This window comes from Heptranchias perlo, chromosome 29 (assembly GCF_035084215.1).
Source record: "Heptranchias perlo isolate sHepPer1 chromosome 29, sHepPer1.hap1, whole genome shotgun sequence".
In the NCBI taxonomy this organism is placed as follows: Eukaryota; Metazoa; Chordata; class Chondrichthyes; order Hexanchiformes; family Hexanchidae; genus Heptranchias; species Heptranchias perlo.
This window is the reverse complement of record NC_090353.1, coordinates 35,851,174-35,866,216: the sequence shown is the minus strand read 5'-3', so window position 1 is coordinate 35,866,216 and position 15,043 is coordinate 35,851,174. Positions and strand designations below refer to the sequence as shown.

General features: G+C 46.2%; 1 protein-coding gene across 5 annotated transcripts in view; it reads left to right on the top strand.

The window, feature by feature from the left end:
* pgpep1 (pyroglutamyl-peptidase I) overlaps window positions 1–7,236 on the top strand; it is a 39,235-nt gene extending 31,999 nt beyond the window's left edge. For all 5 annotated transcript variants that reach the window (XM_067968526.1, XM_067968530.1, XM_067968525.1 and 2 more), the window contains 3 exons: window positions 1,630–1,746; window positions 2,885–3,117; window positions 4,468–7,236. In XM_067968526.1, the coding sequence (XP_067824627.1) occupies window positions 1,630–1,746; window positions 2,885–3,117; window positions 4,468–4,660 (543 nt within the window). In that variant the 3' untranslated portion in view covers window positions 4,661–7,236. The remainder of the gene's footprint in view (window positions 1–1,629; window positions 1,747–2,884; window positions 3,118–4,467) is intronic.
* Window positions 7,237–15,043: the final 7,807 nt, after the last annotated feature.

Sequence of the window (15,043 nt, the reverse complement as noted above, 5' to 3'; positions counted from 1 at the left end):
TTACAGAGATGGGGAGGCCATGGAGGGATTTGAAAACAAGGATGACAACAGCGCGAAGAACAGCCCTTTCCAAGCTTCCAGCCCCAAGAAATGAAAATGGGGGAAACCAGCGAGTAGAAAACAAAGGCATACGGGACTGAGTTGGCTGGATTGTGGTATCATAGAATCATAGAAGTTTACAACATGGAAACAGGCCCTTCGGCCCAACATGTCCATGTCGCCCAGTTTATACCACTAAGCTAGTCCCAATTGCCTGCACTTGGCCCATATCCCTCTATACCCATCTTACCCAATGTAACTGTCCAAATGCTTTTTAAAAGACAAAATTGTACCCGCCTCTACTACTGCCTCTGGCAGTTCGTTCCAGACACTCACCACCCTTTGAGTGAAAAAATTGCCCCTCTGGACCCTTTTGTATCTCTCCCCTCTCACCTTAAATCTATGCCCCCTCGTTATAGACTCCCCTACCTTTGGGAAAAGATTTTGACTATCTACCTTATCTATGCCCCTCATTATTTTATAGACTTCTATAAGATCACCCCGAAACCTCCTACTCTCCAGGGAAAAAAGTCTCAGTCTATCCAACCTCTCCCTATAAGTTAAACCATCAAGTCCCGGTAGCATCCTAGTAAATCTTTTCTGCACTCTTTCTAGTTTAATAATATCCTTTCTATAATAGGGTGACCAGAACTGTACACAGTATTCCAAGTGTGGCCTAACTAATGTCTTGTACAACTTCAACAAGACATCCCAACTCCTGTATTCAATGTTCTGACCAATGAAACCAAGCATGCTGAATGCCTTCTTCACCACCCTATCCACCTGTGACTCCACTTTCAAGGAGCTATGAACCTGTACTCCTAGATCTCTTTGTTCTATAACTCTCCCCAACGCCCTACCATTAATGGAGTAGGTCCTGGCCCGATTTGATCTACCAAAATGCATCACCTCGCATTTATCTAAATTAAACTCCATCTGCCATTCATCGGCCCACTGGCCCAATTCATCAAGATCCCGTTGCAATCCTAGATAACCTTCTTCACTGTCCACAATGCCACCAATCTTGGTGTCATCTGCAAACTTACTAACCATGCCTCCTAAATTCTCATCCAAATCATTAATATAAATAACAAATAACAGCGGACCCAGCACCGATCCCTGAGGCACACCGCTGGTCACAGGCCTCCAGTTTGAAAAACAACCGTCTACAACCACCCTCTGTCTTCTGTCGTCAAGCCAATTTTGTATCCAATTGGCTACCTCACCTTGGATCCCGTGAGATTTAACCTTATGTAACAACCTACCATGCGGTACCTTGTCAAAGGCTTTGCTAAAGTCCATGTAGACCACGTCTACTGCACAGCCCTCATCTATCTTGGTTACCCCTTCAAAAAACTCAATCAAATTTGTGAGACATGATTTTCCTCTCACAAAACCATGCTGACTGTTCCTAATCAGTCCCTGCCTCTCCAAATGCCTTGTTGGGCCAGTTGTAGCCCATGGGTAGTAATCAGGACACCCCGCCGGTCAGTGCCCAAGGCGCTGTTATTGCAGTGTGATTCCAAGGCCAAACAGTTTCGAATGAACTGTCCACCTGCCCCTATCATTTACCCTGTGACTGTATTCCAGGAGTTGCAGAAGCTCGGGCTTGGTGCCGAAGTGGATTTGTATGTGTACGAGATTCCAGTGGAATACCAGAAGGTCCTGGATTTGATCCCTTCTCTGTGGAAACATCATAATCCCCAGGTTAGGCACATTCTTCCTCCTGGATTATGTAAACTGTCTTTGAATTATTTAATGGCTGCATATAGTGACACCGCAAGTCCCGGCCAGAAATGGAGATGATTGGGTAATTCCCCCGTCAATCACGCCTGGAGACTGCACTGCTGTAAGTGACTGGGATTGATTTTATGCACATAATTTGTATTATGTAACTATCCTCCACTCCCTGCGTTTTGTTGGAGAAATAATCCTGCTTTTATTGGGAGACTCTGCTGTAGTTTCAGTCAAGAGTTCTGTTTGCTGTAGTTCGTGTAGACTCTGTTTGCTGTAAAGTAGACTTTGTTTGTTACGAACATAAAAACTTACGAAATAGGAGCAGAGTAGGCCATACTCGGCCATTCAATAAGATCGTGGCTGATCTTTGACCTCGACTCATAACGCCGTTTGCTGTAAACCCCGCCCCGCCCCCAACTCATTAGCTGACACAACGGTGTCAATACTCACTCCATTATTTTGTTAACCCGACTCTCCACGTCAAATTTGTTTTTGAATTTTTGTCTGGGTGGAGGATTAACGGTGATGGTGGGTTTTGATGGGGGGGGAGGTGGGGTAGTGAAATGGTGGCTGGACTGGAAGCAGGAAATGTTTTTCCAACATTCTAATTGGTTTGTGGAGTCACGTGGTTAGCATGGATTAATGTTTGCATCTGATTAGAAATGTCGACACTCACTACAATGCTACAGCATTAGACATTCTTTCTTGGCCACCATAATTGTTCCCCTCTCGAAATCCTCCATCCCAGACATATTACTTTCTCCGATCTATGGGTGTTTCTACAAGAATATTGGCATAGTTAATCTATTCAGTATAAATATATAAACAAATTAACTTTCACTAGTTGTCCCACCGATCCGATTGGTCCATGCGACCATTAATAATTATTGCTTGCTGGTATCAGAGACCAGTTTTCCACCGCTACCTGTGGTCTATCACTCTGTAGCAGCTTCCAAGTCTGTACCTTCAGATCCAGCCTCCCTGCTTTCGAGTCCAAATCCCAGGTGTTGATCCCGAGCTTCCCTGGAGGGAGGAATTGTTTGGTCAGGACGGGCCCGGCTGGTCTTTTCCTGCCCGTCAATTTCGTACATTAATAATATTCTTTCAGTTGTTCATCCACGTCGGGGTTTCTGGAATGGCGACCACTGTGACACTGGAGAAGTGCGGGCACAACCAGGGCTACCAGGGGCTGGATAATCGATGTTACTGCCCAGACACTCACTGCTGCATCCAGGGAGGACCTGACTGCCTCGAATCTATTGTCGACATGGATGTCGTCTGTAACAAAATCACAGACCCACAGCTGGACGTGGTCATTTCTGTCTCGAAGGACGCAGGAAGGTAAAGAAGCCTGAGTGAGGCAATGGGCCAGAGTTTTCTGGAGGTGGGGACATCTCGCGACGTGCCCCATTTGGTTTTTCCTTCCCCCTTCAACTCAAAAAAAAAAATGTTTGCGCCGTAACTTGCTGGAAGCAACGGGGCATCTGGGACCTTGGTGAATGACGGGACCAACGGTCTATCTCCTTAACCAATGAGATTTATGGATAGAGAAAGAAGCAGAGGAACGACGGAGAAGGAAATTGGGTGAATTAGAGTCAAATCAGGTACAGAGAGAAATAAAAGGAGGGAAAGAAATATTGGATTGAGAGAGAAAGAGAGAGAGAGAGATAAGAGACAGAGAGGAAAAGTAAGAGGCAACGAATCTCACCAGTGCAGCAATTTTTCATTCTGCAATCTTCTGAATGTTTAAACGAGTGTCCGGTGAATGGGCACCTCGGGCAACAGGAGTATTTCCAGTGTACTGGAACACCTCAATTTTAAAATTCTGTTAGCTAACATGTACAACCAATGCAGAACAGCAATCAAAGCCAATAGAATGTTGAATTACAATAGCCAGAACGGTAGAATACAAGCCGGAGGAAGTCATGATGGAACCACAGTGCTCTGATCAGCACTGCATTCAGTCCTGGTCAATGCACTGCCTCCTTCGTAGGAATGCATCTGAGCGTCAGTCTGGCAGAGCGGTATAGTATTGGAAAAGGTAAATGCAGAAAATTACTTCATATTAAATTGCCAGTAGGACCAAGGGGACACCGGTTCAAACTATTTAAATGTATGTAAGGACTTGCACAACACCAGGTTATAGTCCAACAGTTTTATTTTAAGTCACAAGCTTTCGGAGCTTACCTCCTTCGTCAGGTGACTATCATGTTGAGCATCATAGCAATGTTTTTTTCGACAAAAGCCAGAAAGTTTTAAATCGTGTTTTAAAAGTGCCCTGGAGCCCCAGGGGAGAGTTAAGAGAGGTGTTCAAAATTATGAAGGAGTAAAAAAGGAGAAACTGTTTCCACTGGCAGGAGAGTCAGTCACCAGAGGACACAGATTTAAGATAATTGGCAAAAGAATCAGAGGGGAGAGAAATTTTTTTACGCCGCGAGTTGTTGTGATCTGGAATGTGCTGCCTGAAAGAGCGGGAGAAACAGGTTCAGTAGTAACTTTCAAAAGTGAATTGGATTAGATACTTGAAAAGGAAAACTCTGCAGGGCTATGGGGAGAGCGCGAGGAAGTGGGACTAATTGGATAGCTCTTTCAAAGAGCCGGCACAGGCACAATGGGCCAAATGGCCTGCTTCTGCGCTGTATGATTCAATGATTGATTTATTATAAATTTCGTCTCTCTCTGTTCAACCAGATACCTCTGTGATTTTACCTACTATACCTCTCTCCACCTGAGCCATGGGAGATCTGCCTTCATTCACGTCCCTCCTTTGGGGAAACCATACACTGCGGAGCAGCTGGGACGAGCCCTCCAAACCATTATTGGGGCGATGCTGGATGTTCTGGAACGTTCCACAGCGAAGATGAACTGCCAGATGGAGCACTGAGCTTTCGGGAGTTGGCTTGCGGGAGAGAGAGCGAGAACCTGACATTAAAATATTTGTTACTAACTGTTGTGGGATACAACTCTGATCATAGCTGAGGTTGTAAAGTTCACCTGTTCAGGAGTGGGCGGGGGCGATGAGTGGGAGCGGAACCTGTATCTTCGTAACTGGATTGTATTTTCTTTGGGGAGAAGCATGGACAATATTTAAAGCTCAGATTCCCAAGATACTGAGACGGTGCTAACTCCAGAACACCACCTCCATAAACAAAGGTTCGCCTGGGGCTGATGTAATGAACACACGCACACACACTGTGATACATTTAATTCTGTGTTCAACTTTTATTGCATGTTTTAAAATTGAGTATTTTCTGGTTAAAATAGTTTTTAATATGAGCATGGGAGAGTGGTTATATTTTTGATCTTTTCTGGTTTCTTTGGTAAATCTTCCATAATCCTGTTTTTGCTGTTTTCTGTGTCTGAGTGTCTGTCTTGGTGAGTGTTTGGCTCACACTGTCTGCCTTCCTTACTATCTCTTTCCATCTGTCTGTCTCTCTGTCCCTGTGGTGTGCATCTTTCTTTCACTCGTACACATGATCTCTCGTGCTCGCTCTTGCTCGCATGAACACTCACTGTGGCATGTGTGTGGTCTGTCTCTCTCTGTGTCTCTGTCTGTCTGTCTGTCTCTCTCTCTCTCTCTCTCTCTCTCTCTCTCTGTCTCTCTCTCTCTGTCTCTCTCTCTCTCTGTCTGTCTCTCTCTCTGTCTGTCTCTCTCTCTGTCTGTCTCTCTCTCTGTCTGTCTCTCTCTCTCTCTCTCTCTGTCTCTCTCTCTCTCTGTCTCTCTCTCTCTCTGTCTCTCTCTCTCTCTGTCTCTCTCTCTCTCTCTGTCTCTCTCTGTCTGTGTGTCTCTCTCTCCCCCACCCCCCTTCACTGTCGCACATGCGCATGTGTTTCTCTAAAATGTTCTGTTTCGATATCTGTGTAGTGTGACAAGACAGCTGGTCACAGAAACAAAACTTTGAACACTGCTGAACTTCACCCCAGAGTCTGAAAAGCCACAGCCCCTGAGGCTGGATGCACTTAGGCACTTAGATATTATAACTACTTAACGAGAACACCCGCTCGCACCCTGTGTATGCAATGTTTGCTTTGTACTTCAGTCAGTCTTGACTAGATTTTGTATTTCTTTAATAAGGTTTGGGCTAAACTAATCATAGTTTAGATGGTTTTAACTAGGTTAAAATAATCCAAGAAAAATGAGTTAATAGGTTCATTTGGCTGTTTTAAGACCTTTGCTATTTTCATGGTCATGGATTTCAAGTCCTAGGAGGACATCAAGCTCATAACAAATCCTAGGGACTTGCAGTTCACTCCCTCACCCCATGACCTTAAGAATTGCACCCCAACCCTCGTGTATCTGGGCCTCCCCTTGTGGCCACATTGGCAGCTTATTGTTGGGGGTCAGTGCTGTTCTACCTTCTTTTGCTTTCCCACATTATTGGGGGCGGGGCTGTTCCTCAGATGAGCCAGAGAGACACTTGGCGTCATGATTGGGAATGGGAGCTCCCCATAAGAGGCATTACGCTGCGGATCCCGTGCTCCAGGGCGTTACAATGTTCTGCAAGCAGTCTTCGGGCAAGCTGGCTGCTGTGACCCTCGAGAAAAATTGATATGTCTCAGTTGCAGTGAGCCCATGTACCTTGATGTGTTCTGCTGTGCCACTGTTTTGGGGGAGATGGGGGTGGGGAAAAGGTGGGTGGGTCATTCTTTCGGGTCAGGTATCCTCTTCCCTTTCTTGGGTTCTCCCTGGCCCTCAGTGGAAATTACCCCCATCTAGAAAGGGTAGGCAAACTGGCATCTACCACATGGCACCAAGAGCAGCCGTAGGATGACCCTTCCTCTGATTTCTCCTCACTATCCCTCCTGTCTGTGTCCCACACTCAGCGTAGCTGTGATTGGGAACTCAGGGAGGGTTGTGGCTGAAAACCGGCTCGTGCCTTGGCTGCTGCATCCCGTGACGCTGGCCCAATATTTGTTTCAATTGCTTTGTTCGGCTGCACACTGTCCCACAGATGCCACATTCCCCTGTCTGCTTGTGATGTGAGGGGGCTGTTTGCTTGCAGGAAGTGCAATTTCCAGGAAGCTGAAATAAATAATGTTGGGCAAACCTTTTCATCCAAAGGGTGATAGAATTGTGGAATAAGTTATTGGGGAAAGCCATTCAATTGTACAGTTTAAGTGGGGTTAGGAGACAATTAGATGTGTTTCTAGAGGAGGGACATGTTGGGCAGGGCAGGTGGGATTGAAGAATATGGTGAGATGGCAGCTGGCTGAGTTGATCTCTGAAACAGAGGCGGGCTAATTGAGCCCGACGACCTTATTCCTGATCCAACAAGATCTCATTGAGCTACCAATTGATGGCTCCTGATAGCTGGAGCTGGAATTTCAAACCATGACCATTGGATGCATAACTCTGGTCTCCAAACATAGTGTACAGTCAGTAGGAATAAAAGTGAATTGGTCTTAGATAGGATTTTGTTTGTAGCCAAGTGAATTAAAAGATAAGTTTGACTTGCTAAATTTTTGCTATTATGTATAGATAGAACAATGTAAATACTGTACTGTAGGGAACATATATATTGTTAATGGAGCGTTTTTAACGTTAGAAACTAGCACCTTTCATTTATATAGCGCCTTTAATGTAATAAAGCATTCCCAAGGCCCTTCACAGGAGCAATTATCAAACAAAATTTGACACCGAGCCACGTAAGGAGATATTAGGACAGGTGACCAAAAGCTTGGTTTTAAGGAGTGTCTTAATGGAGAAGAGAGAGAGGTAGAGGCGCGGAGGTTTAGGGAGGGAATTCCAGAGCTTGTGGTCTAGGCAGCTGTAGGCACGGCCGCCAATGGTGAAGTGATTTAAAATTGCAAGAGGCAAGAATTGGCGGAGGGCAGAGATCTTGGAGGGTTGTAGGGCTGGAGGAGGTTACAGAGATAGAGAGGGGCGAGGCCATGGAGGGATTTGAAAACAAGGATGAGAATTTTAAAATCAAGTGTTCCTGGACCGGGAGCTAATGTAGGTCAGCGAGCACAGGGGTGATGGGTGAACGGGACTTGGTGCAAGTTAAGATACGGGGCAGCAGAGTTTTGGATGAGCTGAAGTTTCTGGAGGGTGCAAGGTGGGAGGCCGGCCAGGAGAGCATTGGAATAGTCAAGTCTAGAGGTAACAAAGGCATGGATGAGGGTTTCAGCAGCAGATGAGCTGGGGCAGGGGCGGAGACGGGCGATGTTACGGAAGTGGAAGTGGGCGGTCTTGGAGTCTATGGGGTCTCCGGGCCGATGTTGCGAATGGTCCGATTCAGCCTCATCTCTGAAGATTGTAAGGCTGGAGGAGGTTAGAGATAGGGAGGGGTTTTAAAATACCTTCAAAACTGCTGGGGAGATGGATGTTCCAGCTGTGCACAGAAACCTCTAACTTGGAGGCAGCAGATGTTGCTCCTTCCTGACTTTTGATTTGATGTAAAATGCAAGAGTTTTAAAAAAAAAAGCTCCATCTGATTTTAGTTTGACCTCATCACTCTCAGTTTATAACTTGTTCATTCCATCCTCCTTCCCCCTCCCCACACTGTGTGCTCAGTGAGGTGTATCCATGTTAATACCCACATTTATTATTATAATATACACTGCCTTGTAAACGCATGTGGGGGACAGGACTTGGATGTTATAGAGAGCTGAGCATTGCTGTGAGAAACAGGTGACGTCACCCATTGGGTGAGACCTGGGACTGTTGGTTTACCTCCCACGCATGTCGATGTTCAGCTACCGTGCAGGTTAGTATCTGAATTTGGGTGTCTAGAGGAGGAAGAAGTAAGTTGGTGAAGGAATGGGGGCAGGTAGAGTGGGTCTTGGAGTAAGTTGGTTCCTGTGTTTTAAATCCAGTTGACACTTTTTAACAGCCTGACATGATCTAAACAGATTAAATTAATGTTTACAAAATATTGAATCTTGACCTGAGAGTGGCCTGTTGAAATGTAGCTAAGCCTGCATCGACGCTGCGCTCTGTATCATGCATGGAAACAGCAGAAAAGTTCAATCCCCTCAGCAACATCGCCTCTCAACTTGATGACAGTAAAAATTCCCTGATAAATTAGGCGCGGGGGACATTTTATGTCAAATCACCTGCCTTCAGTAAGTAACACTTACCCTTCTATAAATTATTGATCCTGTATTGGGGAATTGAGCAGTGCAGTGGGTTAGACATTGACCGTTACCTGCTGGCCCTGCATTCAAATCCAGCTCAACCAATAATGAGAAAGTTACTCTCTGCTGCAAGACTCCCGAACCTGTGGCCGTCTTAACCCATTATTTGTGGTTGTTGGAGGGGATGGAACTGCCAGATTTTGGCCTCAATATGGCAATCTCTGGTCACCAAATTGGTGCAGGAACTAGAAATGACAAGGGTACAGTACAGGGCACTATGGTGGGGCTGCCTGGGAGTGTTTGATGGAGCAGTGTAGAGGGAGCTTTACTCTGTGTCTAACCCGTGCTGTACCTGCCCTGGGAGTGTTTGATGGGACAGTGTAGAGGGAGCTTTACTCGGTGTCTAACCAGTGCTGTAGCACACACAATGCTGGATGTCCAAATTGGAGAAGTGGAGTTGTGTCCAGCATTACCATCCCTCAACCTGGAGAAGCTAAAAAGGACGTGGGGAGTGAATGAAGGATTAAATATCACCCAAGCGGGAAGGGGATAGGATCTGGTTAGTCCGATTTCTAAAAACAACAATTAATGGATATCCAGGGCTGAGAACGAGGCAGCATTTTTGTTTTGATTGGAGAAACTGCAACAGCAGAACTTCAGTATTTAGTTGTCATTGTCTGATTCCGAGTTAACAGTCTGAAATCACTCCTACGTAAGTTTTTATTGTAATGCACACTGTGCCAGTTTTATTTTGTGCAGGTATCTGGTATTTTACTGGGCACCTATAGTTAACGTGTGATAATGGTGCCTAAACTGAAGGTGATTGTGATGGTTTTTCAGCGATTACCAGCAAATTACCAAATTATTATATCAGGATGGTGGTGCGTTAATGAGAATTCCCTTGGCTGCCACAGAAATAGGAAACTCGGGAGAGATTCTGTGGGCAGAGAAGGATGAGGAAACTTGAGAGGCTTTTAAAATTATGAAGGGTTTTGATGGAGTGAGTTGGGAGAAACTGTTTCCTGAGGTTGGCGAATCGGAGACGAGGGGACATCAACTTAAAATTGTCACTGAGAGTGAGGAGACGGGTATGGGGAAATTTCTTTATGCAGAGAGATGGAATGCTTTGCCATAGGGAATGATTGAGGCACAGGGAAAAGTGGATAAATATTTGAAGCAGAGGAAGATACAGGGCGAGAGCAGGTCATTGGGATTAGTTTTGGATTGTTCTAGCAAAGAGCTGGCATAGACGCAATGGGCCGAATGGGCTCCTTCTGAGCTATAAACTTTGGTGACACGTGCAGTGATATCTGAAGTGCATTTGTGACGATTTCCTCTGGCAATTCTGGCGAAATCGTAAATGCATTCTGTTCAAACGTGATGAGATTTTGCTAATTAGTTTGGCGCTATAGCACTCTTGCCTCTGAGTCAGAAGGTTTGTGGGTTCACGTCCCGCTCCAGGACTTGCAATGCAGTACTGAGGGCGTGCTGCAACGGCAGAGGTGCCATCCTTCGGAGGAGATCCCATGGCACAATTCAAAGCTGCGGGATCTTGCTGTGTGAAAAATATCTGCCATGACTGTGCTTTGAGACGTTTCTCGGAGAAATAAGGTGCTTTGTTTTTTTTTCAGAAATAGCGAACAGTGCAAATCTTTTAGGGTGTTGCCACGTATGGCAGCGAGAGGAATTCCTGCTCTACAGTCAGTACATGGCGTACAATATAACACTGTTAATCAGTATACTAACGGAGCAGATCTTAATAGGATTGGAAAACCGTTGTGTGTCACACTACATTGCGAATCCACAACTTGAAACTTCTGTGATTCCTAATAATAAGTGTATCTCTTCTGAAAATGTAGGGAATGGTGTTTTAACTCTGTATAATTCTTTAGGTTTTGTGTCCTGCAATAAAAAATATGTTGGAGGGAGGGGAATTTTTTTTAAAGTAGTTTTGAGGAAAACATTTATAAAAATACTAATCTGCTCATTTGAGAGAAAAATGTGAAGATTCTGTTCAGAAAATAAAAATGCATTTTTGAATATAACTTAAGCAGTTGCAAGTCAGTCTTTATTTTAATATGCTGGTGGATCTCATGTAGCACTGCTTATGGTGAGTTGGATGGTACGCCGTTTTATAACATGTATTACATGGTACAACACGCCCAACGTATTATTCTGCTGTTAAGGTGCTGTTGAGTTTAGCATAACCTGTTCTATTGAGGCCCTAAAGTCTAATTGCTGTAAATTAGCTGTGGCTCAGTGGGTGGCACTCTCACCTCTTCAGTCAGAAAGTTGTGGGTTTGAGCCCCACTCCAGAGACTTGAGCCCATGGTGCAGGCTGACACTGCTAGTGCAGTACTGAGGGAGTGCTGCACTGTCAGAGGCGGTGTCTTTCAGATGAGACGTTAAACCGTTGTTGTTGGCTGTGTTTAGAGTTTTGGGGACTGGCTGGGAGAGAATTGGGGCAGGGACACCTTTTATGAAGGACTTTAGCTTGTTTCCTCTTCCTCTTCTGGAGATGATCATTCTTCATTCAGGAGTCTAGGCAGATTGTGGCAGGAGGCTGAATGACCACGAGACAGCATCAGGTTTGACTCCAATCTCTCCACGCTCGACGTTCACACTTACATTTTCCACGCATACAACGACAACTTGCATTGATATAGCACCTTTAACGTAGCAAAATGTCCCAAGGTGCTTCACAGGAGCGTAATCAGACAAACATTTGACACTGAGCCACATAACGAGATATTAGGACCAGTGCCAAAAAAGCTTGATCAAAGGTAGGGAGAGAGACGGAGAGGTTTATGGAGGGAAATCCAGAGCTTAGGGCCTGGATGGCTGAAGTAACGGCCACCAATGGTGGAGTGAAGGAAATTGGGGATGCGCAAGAGACCAGAATTGGAGGAAAGCAGAGATCTCGGAGGGTCTTGGGGCTGGAGGAGGTTAGAGATAGGGAGGGGCGAGGCCAATGGAGGGATTTAAACATAAGGATGACTTTTAAAATCGAGGCATTGCCGGACAGGGGCCAATGTGGATCAACAAGCACAGGGTTGATGGGAGAACGGGACTTTTTGCGAGTTAGGATGTGGGCAGCAGAGTTTTGGATGAGCTGAAGTTTACAGGGGGTGGAAGGTGGCAGGCCGGCCAGGAGAGCGTTGGAATAGTCGAGTCTAGAGGTAACAAAGGCATGGATGAGGGTTTCAGAAATGGGGATGTTCGCTGCTGATTGCACAGTGTTCAGTTCCATTCGCAACCCCTCAAATAATGAAGCAGTCCGAGCCCGCATGCAGCAAGACTTGGACAACATCCAGGCTTGGGCTCATAAGTGGCAAGTAGCATTCGCGCCAGATAAATGTCAGGCAATGACCATCTCCAACAAGAGAGAATCTAACCACCTCCCCTTGACATTCAACGGCATTACCATCGCCGAATCCCCCACCATCAACATCTTGGGGGTCACCATTGACCAGAAACTTAACTTGTCCAGCCAAATAAATACTGTGGCTACGAGAGCAGGTCAGAGGCTGGGTATTCTGCGGCGAGTGACTCACCTCCTGATTCCCCAAAGCCTTTCCACCATCTACAAGGCACAAGTCAGGAGTGTGATGGAATACTCTCCACTTGCCTGGATGAGTGCAGCTCCAACAACACTCAAGAAGCTCGACACCATCCAAGATAAAGCAGCCCGCTTGATTGGCACCCCATCCACCACCCTAAACATTCACTCCCTTCACCACTGGCGCACTGTGGCTGCACTGTGGCTGCAGTGTGTACCATCCACAGGATGCACTGCAGCAACTTGCCAAGGCTTCTTCGACAGCACCTCCCAAACCCACGACCTCTACCACCTAGAAGGACAAGAGCAGCAGGCACATGGGAACAACACCACCTGCACGTTCCCCTCCAAGTCACACACCATCCCGACTTGGAAATATATCGCCGTTCCTTCATCGTCGCTGGGTCAAAATCCTGGAACTCCCTTCCTAACAGCACTGTGGGAGAACCGTCACCACACGGACTGCAGCGGTTCAAGAAGGCAGCTCACCACCACCTTCGCAAGGGCCATTAGGGATGGGCAATAAATGCCAGCCTCACCAGCGATGCCCACATCCCATGAACGAATAAAAAAAGAGCAGCAGATAGGCTGAGGTAGGGGTGGAGATGGGTGATGTTACGGAGCATTACCCAGCAGGAGTCACAGTAAAGTGAGCAGGAACCCTGGCTGATTTTTAAAAATTCTCCCTCCCTTCCCCCACCCCCTCTTCATCCCAGGTGCACTGAGACTGATCGTGGAGCTGCTGCTAGAGAGGCTGACCAATGACCACATTGAAGGCTCTCAGATATCAGGGTGATTTCATCAGGAGTGGTTGAGCTAATTTTGAAAGCTTTTCTGCAACCAGACACCAGGTTGTGCTACAAGCCTTCACTGGAAACATTGACTGGCCTTGTCTCTCCCAGATGCCTGGATGAGTGCAGCTCCAACAACACTCAAGAAGCTCGACACCATCCAGGACAAAACAGCCTGTTTGATTGGCACCGCATCCACCACCCTAAACATTCACTCCCTTCACCACCGGCACACTGTGGCTGTAGTGTGTACCATCCACAGGATGCACTGTAGCAACTCGCCAAGGCTTCTTCAACAGCACCTCCCAAACCCGTGACCTCTACCACCTAGAAGGACAAGGGCAGCAGGCACATGGGAACAACACCACCTGCACGTTCCCCTCCAAGTCACACACCATCCCGACTTGGAAATATATCATCATTGCTAGGTCAAAATCCTGGAACTCCCTAACAGCACTGTGGGAGAACCTTCACCACACGGACTGCAGGGGTTCAAGAAGGCGGCTCACCACCACCTTCTCCAGGGCAATTAGGGACGGGCAATAAATGCCGGCCTCGCCAGCGACGCCCACATCCCATGCACAGATAAAAACAAAAGATACTCTGATGTGTGTGTCTAGCATTTTCTGCCTTTATTTCTGAATTCAAGCACTCAAAGTTGTTTCTTTTCGACACTGAAGTGAAGTAGCCAAACAATAACAACTTGCATTTACATAGCGCCTTTACCTAATAAAACGTCACAAGGCATTTCAGAGGAGCGTAATCAGACAAAAATATAAAGCCCTGTTTCACAGCCAGCTGTTCCAGTACATCCATGATACTGGCAGCTAGCCTAACCATGTGGAAGATTGCCCAGGTATGTTGCGTCCACAAAAAAACAGGATAAATTTAATTCAGCCAATTATTGCCCTAAAAGACTCCTCCCATTCTCAGTAAAGTGATGAAAGGAATCGTCAACAGTGCCATCAACTACACACTACAAAGAAGAGTAGGGGAGCTCTCCCTGGTGTCCTGGGACAATATTTATCACTCATCCGACATCACTAAAACAGATTATCTGCTCATTATCGCATTGCTGTTTGTGGGATCTTGCTGTGCACAAATTGGCTGCCGTGTTTCCTACATTACAACAGTGACTACACTTCAAAAATACTTAAATTAGCTGTATAGCGCTTTGGGATGTCCTGAGGTCATGAAAGGCGCTATATAAATGCAAGTTCTTTCTTTTTTTACTCACCACAACCTGTTCACCGATCCTGAGCTTGGGTTCCGCCAAAACCACTCGGTTCCAGATCTCATCACAGTTTGATCGAGACATGGAAGGAAGAAGTGAATGCCAGAGGAGAGGTGAGAGTAGTTGTCCTCGGCATCAAGGCAGCATTTGATCGGGTGTGGTACCCACCAACCCTCTCAACATTTTTAGTGATTTTGGTTGAGGGATAAATATTGGCCAGGACACGGGAGAGAACTTCCCTACTCTTCTTCAAAATAGTGGCCGTGGGATCTTTTATGCACACCTGAGAGGGCCTTGGTTTAATGTCTCATCCGAAAGACGGCCCCTCCAACAGTGCAGCACTCCCTCGGTACTGGCACCGGGAGTGTCAGTCTGGATTATTTGCTCAAGTCTCTTGAAACCACAACCTTCTGACTTCAAAGGCAAAAGTGCTACCCACTGAGCCTAGGATCTGAGGGAGTCCAAGAGAAAATTGTGGGAGATAGAAGTCATGGGCTAGAGATGGACAATAAATTGATAAATGCTGCCTCGCCAGCGTTTCTCACATCCCGAGAACAAATATATAAAAATAATGTAAGGAAATGTGGAAGCCAATAAGAGCAG